This window comes from Heloderma suspectum, chromosome 11 (assembly GCF_057233095.1).
Source record: "Heloderma suspectum isolate Gila_16-S chromosome 11, 16-S_ref, whole genome shotgun sequence".
Classification (NCBI taxonomy): Eukaryota; Metazoa; Chordata; class Lepidosauria; order Squamata; family Helodermatidae; genus Heloderma; species Heloderma suspectum.
In genome coordinates, this window is record NC_139468.1 from 2,287,905 (window position 1) to 2,295,722 (window position 7,818).

The window sequence follows — 7,818 nt, forward strand, 5'->3', positions numbered from 1 at the left end:
GTCCTGTGCTCCTGTGACAGGATTTGTAAAGCAGCAGCACTGAGTCAGAGCGGACGTGAAGGTGGTGGCAGCCACGTTTCTTGATCACATGTCTGCTCCATGCGCATAGAGGGTGTGTCTGTTTTTGGCATCAAATGGGATGAGAGAGAGGGGGGAGCCAACCCCTGCCCCCTGCCTTACCGCTCATGGTGCATTGCCTGAGGCACTTCTCTCCCAGCCGAGCTCTAATACCAGAAATTATTTTATGCATTTTTATTTAAAGTATTTCTTGGCCACCTTTCAGGGCAGCAGCCCTCCCAAAATGGTGTACAACAATAAAATTCACGTAATAAAAACAGCACATATTCAAAAGCCAGTGTGGTGTAGTGGTGAGAGTGTTGGACTGGGAATTGGGAGATCCGGGTTCTAGTCCCCACTCAGCCATGGAAGCTCACTGGGTGACTTTGGGCCAGTCACAGACTCAGCCCAACCTACCTCACAGGGTTATTGTGAGGATAAAATGGAGAGGAGGAGGATTGTGTACGCCACCTTGGGTTCCTTAGGAGGAAAAAAGGTGGGATATAAATGTAATAAAAAACAAACAAACACCAACATAAGACAAAAATCTACAACACACAATTGCAGCTACAACCCAGTCCAACTCTGTCTAAAACAACATAATCAGGGGAAGGCCAAAGGAAACAAGTACGTTTTCAGGGCCTTCCTAAAAGCCTGCAGTGATGGAGCCTGGCAGACCCCCAATTGCAACTCATTCCAGAGGTGTGGGGCCACTGCAGAAAAGGCCCTCATGTATATGCCCACCTAACTGACGTCAAAGGTGGGGATGTGAGGAGGGCCTCTCTTGCTGATCTTAAAATGCAGGCAGGCTGATAAAGGTGAAGGCAGTCCTTCAAGTAATTTGGTCCCAAACCATTTAAGGCTTTAATGGTCAAATACAGCACTTCAAATTGGGCTCGGAAACACACAGGTAACCAGTGCAGCTGGTGTAGTATATGATCTGATTGCCTCATTCCCACCAACACTCAGGCAGCCGCATTCTGTACCAGCTGAAGTTTCTGGACTGTCTTCAAAGGCAGCCCCACATACAGTGCAATACAGTAGTCCAGCCTACATGTCACTAGCGCATGAATAACTGAGGCAAGTTCCATTCTCTCCAGATAGGGCCACAGTCTAAGCTGGTAAAATGCACTCCTGAACACCACAGCCACCTGGGCTTCCCCAGTTAGCGCAGAGTCCAGGAGGACTCCCAGGTGACGCATTTGGTCTTTTAGGGAGAGGCAACCCCATCTAAGACCAGTTGTAAACCTCCATCCAGAGTAGTTTGTTTCCCAACCCGCAGGACCTCCCTCTTGTCTAGATTAAGTTTCATCTTGTTCAACCTCATCCATCCCAAAACATCCTCCAGATAATGGTTCACAAGTTCAACGGCTTCCCTAGGATGTGTAGATAGAAACGAGAGATAGAGCTGAGTATCATCCTCATACTGATGACACTTCAGCCCAAACATCCAGGTGTCTTCCCCCAGTGGTTTCATGTAGATGTTAAAAAGCATGGGGGACAGGATGGAACCTTGTGGCACCCCACAGGCTAATGGCCATGAGGTGGAGCAGAAGTCTCCCAGGACCACCTTCTAAGATTGCTCCTCCAGGAAGGACCAGAACCACCTTTACACCGGGCTGCCTAAGCCCAGCCCAGATAAACAATCCAGAAGGATACCATGATCAATGGTATCGAAAGCTGCTGAGAGGTTTAGCAGAACCAACAGGGTTGTGCTCCCCGCATCCATTCCCTGGTGTAAGCAAAAAACCAGGGCAACCTGGGCTGTTTCCATCCCATAACCAGATCTGAAATCTTATTGGAATGGATTTAAATAGTATCATCTAACACTGCTTGGAGTCGTGAGGTCACCACATGCTCTAGCACCTTGCCTAAGAATGGCAACTTTACACAGGGCAGAAGTTATCTGAAACTATAGGATCTAGATTTGGTTTCTTCAAACAAAGTCCTCATCCCTGCTTCTTTCAAAGCTGCAGGAACTTCACCATCCCTTAAGGAGGCATTCACCATCTGAAATGTCTAGGTACACAGTCCAACTCTGGCAGATTTCACAAGCCAAGATGGATAAGGATCTAAAGAGCAAGTAGTAGGCCTCAATCCTCCAAGCAGGTTGACCATGTCCTCCGGTTGCACAAGCTGAAATGTATCCATAAGGCGACTAGATGGTGCACCAGTCCCGTCCATCTCAGACTCTGTCAAAACAATGGCATCCAAGTCGTCACGAATATGAGTGACTTAATCTGCAAATTGTCTAGCAAATTGCTCACGGCAGGTCTTTGCAGGTTCAAGCTGTTGTACTCTACACCCAAGAGGCCTTTGACCACCCAAAAGAGCTCCCCTGGCCATCACTGAGCAGATGCAACAGCGGCGGAGAAGTAAGATTTCTCTGCTGCCATCACCACCATAAAATAAGATTGGAAATTGATTCTTACCTGTGTTCAAACGTATTCCTTACAAGTGTTCCACCATCAACACTCTAATCGTAGGGTGTGTTTCCATGCTATCGGCTTCACTTTGTTTGCAACTTCGTTGCGATGTTTCCCCAATCTCATCTTCTCCTTTTCCTGTCTCCACAGCCCTTAAAGACTTGGCTTATCATCACTGTAGCCTGGGGCTCTGTGCTGTTTCCACTGAGTTCTAAAAACTGAATTATTTTCTTGATGGCTGGGTGGAGTCTGAGTGGATTCTGGGTTGGTTCTGATTACCTCATCAGTGTTCCTGCCTACTCGGCCGTGTTTCCAGGACAACGGAAGGAGAAGCTGATGAAGGAGTACCGGATTTTTAAAAAGGAATCCGCTTTGCTGTGAAGAGAAGCTTCCCCCCCCCTCCTTTCTCCTTTCCCCTGAAAGTCCAGATGCACCCGCATTTCAGGAGCAAGCCTCAGTGAGCACAATGGGAGTTACTTCCGAATAGACACACGCATGCTTGTGCTGGGAAAGGGAGTGGGAGAACAGAAAGAGGGAAACCAGCCCCCATTTTAACCCAGAGAACCTCATTGACTACAATGGGAGTTACATCTGACAAGACAGTAATGGGCTTGTTGGGGGAAAGAGAGTAGTAAACACAAAGATGGAAACCAGCCCCCATTGTAACCCGCAGGATCTCTATAACAAAGCTGTGAAGTACTTTCTTCCTAAGGCAATTCATTGAGCCTTGCAATCCTGCTTGGTGGTTTAATCGCACCTAAGGAATTGGGCTTTAAAGTGTGCCATTTCCATTGAGGGGGAATCTCTGTAAGTTCTGATGTGGGCATTTAAAGGCAAGCTTCATCGACCATAATGGGAGTTACTTCTGAGGAGACACTAATGGATTTCTTCTGGGAAAGAGATGGAAACCAGCTCCCATTTTAACACACAGGATCTCTATATGGAAGCTGTGAAAGAGTTGCATCCTAAGGCAATGGACCGGAGCCTCGAGATCGCACTTAATCACATGTAAGGAATTGGGCTTTGATATGTGCCCTGTCAATTCAGGGGCTTCCCTGTTATAACTGTGGTCACTGAGAGGGCAAGCCCCATTCAGCACAATGGGAGAAAACACCCCTTGACTAGGGTCGGGGGCTGTGCTCTGGTGCTTATTTTCAATGTTGTTTTAAAAGTTGGTCCCTCAGCATCCTGCTCCAAAACGGCGATGAAACTTCCGGAAAACAGGGAGGGAAAGGGTTGGGTCACTGAGGTCAGAGTGACACACCCACAAAGGCTGGGCTACACGCCCCATGGCCAGGGCTGTGATACCGAACCCAGTGTGGTTGTGGAAACAGGTCAGTAATGAAGCCGAAGTAAGCTGGAAAAGTCGTACTATAACCAGTCTCAGAAGAAGCGTTTTTTCTGTGTTAAAACGTGGGGCTGATGCTGAATGGCCACGATGTCATGGAAACACAGAGACCTTACTATGCAGCCACATTGGAGTAAATCGCTAGTGGAAACACAGCCATAGGGCATCTCTACACCAGCCTAAAATCCTGCATTTAAAACGGGGTTTTCTGCTTCCGTTTTAAATGCAGGATCACAACTGACTCCGTTTACACGCGCTTCCTTTCCCCCCTCCCCTTCCCCCCTCCTCCATGTATCTGAGTCTGCCATTCTCTTTCATTGATCTCGCTCTTCTTGCCGCTTTAACTCTTTTCACAGAGGAAACTGAAGTGGAACATAACGGGGTAATTTGCTAGCTCATTATCTGCAATCTATTTAAAAACAGAACAAAGAGTATTTAATGCAAGAGACACCCTAGAGGGTCACGGTGTCATGTAAAGAGCCCGCAAACGTCCGTGAAGGAGCCATCTCAATCGCAGGATAAAAGCTCCGTGTGAAGGAGCCTGTAGAGTAGACGCAGTCATGTCATCGCCCTCAGCTCCTCAGAGTACCAAGGAGCTGATATGGTTCTACGGCTAGGTCGAAGACATTTGAGAGCAAATCACGTTGAAAAGAGCTGGGCTGACAGGAAAGTGCCCGAAGTAGTGGACTGTGGCAAAGTGGGGCGGAAGAGTGAGGAGGGCTCAGCTCCCTTTACCTCCAAGGCCCTTTTAAAATGAGACTGAGAGAGAGATGCACACACTGCTTTATATCTGAATGGGAAAATGTGAATAAACAAGATATGGCTGACATGAGCTGATATAAATAACAAAGGTAATACATACTGTTTGAGCTTTCACTTGGAGATTGAGGGAAAAATGTCTTTAGAACACCACAGACAGAATTATCTATATGTTCATCTTGAAGTCTCCCTGGAATTGTGGCCATGCATGAATGGTGCCTGACATACACCTTTCATTAACAGATCTCTTTTCTGAGCAAATATGATACGTTGATTGGGGGAGGGGGGAGCATTTCCTCACATGCGGAGGAATTGATTTAGTATTTACATCTTTTGTGTCAGGTCCTGCCAGTTGGAGGAGGCTACAGCTAGTCTGCGAGAACGAATCAAGCATCTGGATGATATGGTTCTTTGCCAACAGAAGAAAGTCAAGCACATGGTTGAGGAGGTCAGTCATAGCATTTTATTTTGCTCTAAATAACTCAGGATCGTGATGCCAAGATTCTCTTTAGGCGGAGAATGGGAACATATTGTCAAGTAGATGTTAAGATCTTGAAGATAATGTTTAAAACAAACGTCTTAAAATGCTGTAGAAAATCAAATTGCATTTTAAGCCAGGACAGTTGTGCCGGGAAACGTGACAGCAGGGTTTGTGAAATGCCTATAGACCAGAAGAGAAATGAAAAATCCCCAAATCTTGAGTTTTCTAAATGTATCATCATTGTTTTTGGTCAACCTGGTAGGTGGAACATGAGGCACATTTCTTGAAATGGCAGATATAATTTATAGTAAATCAAATTGCATTTAAGTCTCAGCAAGTGTTACAGTGCTACTGTAAAAAAAAGTGCACCATATCCACTTACTTGTCGCATTTATCCATTCTCCAAGTCTGTTATCACCCTTATTCAAAATTATGACACATCCATACCGTGATACAAGCAAATCAGCTTTCCTATCTGTCCTTGGTCCTGTTCTAGAGGCTCCTTTTTTGTTTTCAAAAAGTTTTGCATGTTCCCTAAATGTTCCTCATATTCCAGGAATTTTACTATATAAAGTTTCTCTGAATTGACATAGCTATTTGTGGGAATCAAACTGACGCCTGTATCCTAGTGATTCAAAGTAGGCAGCAATTTTGGACGTATGCATTGGTGGGTTTTCGGATAAGAAATGACATCAAAAGTAGTATTCCCCTAGTCAGTACTTCTTTTCCACCTTAATAAGTACTCTGTTGACTAGATTGAAAGCCAGTGTGACTGGACCTAATGTAGGAGACAATTTGGCACAGAGACTATTGATCCCAGCAGAACATTTAGAGAGAGAAACTAATGGAGGCCATATGTGTTAACTTGACAATAGCAGATAGTCCTCCCATCCTATAAAGCATTGCTGGTGTGGAAGACAAGCGCTAACCATTCAGAGATCATGGCAAGCTATGGTTAGTGCCAAACCAGAAACAGAGAGGTTAGCGCTAAACTGGAAATACATGAGGGGAAGGATGGAGTGTGCATGTTTCCAGCTTGCTTACAATCCTCCAAGCTGTGGTTTGAAGGATCATCAGAACTGAGCTTGTGTCACTGACTCAAAATAAGAGGATTTTATTTTACTAGTAGCGAACGGGTTTGAATAGCACTTAGCTTGATACAGCAAATCCTTCGAGAAAACGTACGCAGCTGTCAGAGTTGGACGCATTGTACCAACCCCATCTGAGCGAAGCCACACCCGCTGACACCTCTAGGCACGGCCCCTGCCATGGTGCACCCCACAGCATCCTGAAGGAGCAGTCTATCTGCGCCATTCTCCTGAGGGGAGCTGCCTCACAGAGAGCAGAGGGGGCAGGCCTATAACTCTCCCCTCGGCCTACTAATCTCCCCCAGCTTCAAATGGTATCAGCTGCAAAACCGTGTGCCGGTTAGGAAAGTCTGCCTGTAGTGGCAGGAGATGTTACTGCAGGCTTCAGCCAGATGGCCACATTTAAATGAATTAGAATTAATTAAAGCGGTTTAAAAACCAAATAACCACAGGGTGCACAGCCTGTGGGGTCCCCTTATTGTGCATGTCAAATTCCAGGTGCCTAGGTTTTTACGCTCTTGGTGCCACGGCATGGATGGACAGACAGACATCCTCTTTTTATCGCTATAGATTCACAACGGTGAATTAAGGTACTGAAAAAGCCAGTGTGGTCCAGGGAATTCATGCCTAAACTCAGCTCTGGCCTCAGGCAAGCCATTATATCTCTCTCCCTGAGGGTCAAACAGGACATGATGTTAGTAAAGACGCATGAGAAGCTTTGGGAAAGGCTGAGCAACCTCCGGTCATGAAGAGCGCCAAGGAGAAGTTTAACTCTTTCTCTCCCTGCCATGACCCCAAGGCTGCCAGGCTTCCTTGCGGCTGCTGTTTTCATAACAAAAAATGGGCCTTCATGCGATTTAACATCACGTCTTGTTTGGCTCTGAGCCTCCATTCCTATTTCTGCAAAATGAGGATGTTAATGCCCTACTTCAGCGGATGGTTTGAGGGAGTGGTTGAAGTCCATTGTACCACATTTTGTCTATTAAAAATGGCAACAAATGCTGGAGTGGATACTTTATGTACCTGTGACTCTGTAATCTCATTTTTTTAGCACTTTGGTAGCACAGGCAGTTTTACAATTAAAATGAAAGGATCACCAGCTGTGCATGGAATGTTAACAGATTTTGAACTAAAGCAGAGTACTGAACCTTAGAATAAACCCTGAAATATTAAACTGGAATTACTGAAGATCCTGACTATGAATGAAATCATATCCATTGATTTCGATGGTATGTGGATCCAGTTCCTGGTTTCCAAGGGTTTGTATCATTGTATTAAAACTCTTCAGGACCTCACTTTCTGGTGTAACAGCAAACATTAAAATTTATCTGGCAGTTATAGCATATTATCTTCGAGGTTTGTAGTCACGGTTTAGTTTCTTTGCATATTTTTACTTTTTAACAGTCTTGGGCAACATACAATCCACCTTTGTGTTTATGCTGAGCAGTTGTGTAGAATTAATGTTTGTACTGTGCTGAAAATGTGTAATACGTGTATGAGAGGAATCAAACGAATAATAAACCTGAAAAACTAGGTAAAATCACTTAGGACTTTTGGCAGGAGATGCTGTGAGACAGTTGCATTCCAAAATGAAGCTGTAAAAATAGCATAAGTTGGAAAGGAATCAGTTTGGCTGCAAGGCACTGCCAACACTAGGAA

General features: G+C 45.3%; 1 protein-coding gene across 2 annotated transcripts in view; it reads left to right on the forward strand.

Annotated features, from left to right (window-relative positions):
• The window catches only part of MYZAP (myocardial zonula adherens protein), a 49,416-nt gene that overhangs the window by 26,716 nt on the left and 14,882 nt on the right, over positions 1 to 7,818 (forward strand). For both annotated transcript variants that reach the window (XR_014785292.1, XM_084816581.1), the window contains exon 10: positions 4,933 to 5,038. Coding sequence is in view for 1 of the 2 variants with exons in the window: in XM_084816581.1 (XP_084672707.1) it covers positions 4,933 to 5,038 (106 nt within the window). In the remaining variant the exon portion in view is untranslated. The remainder of the gene's footprint in view (positions 1 to 4,932; positions 5,039 to 7,818) is intronic.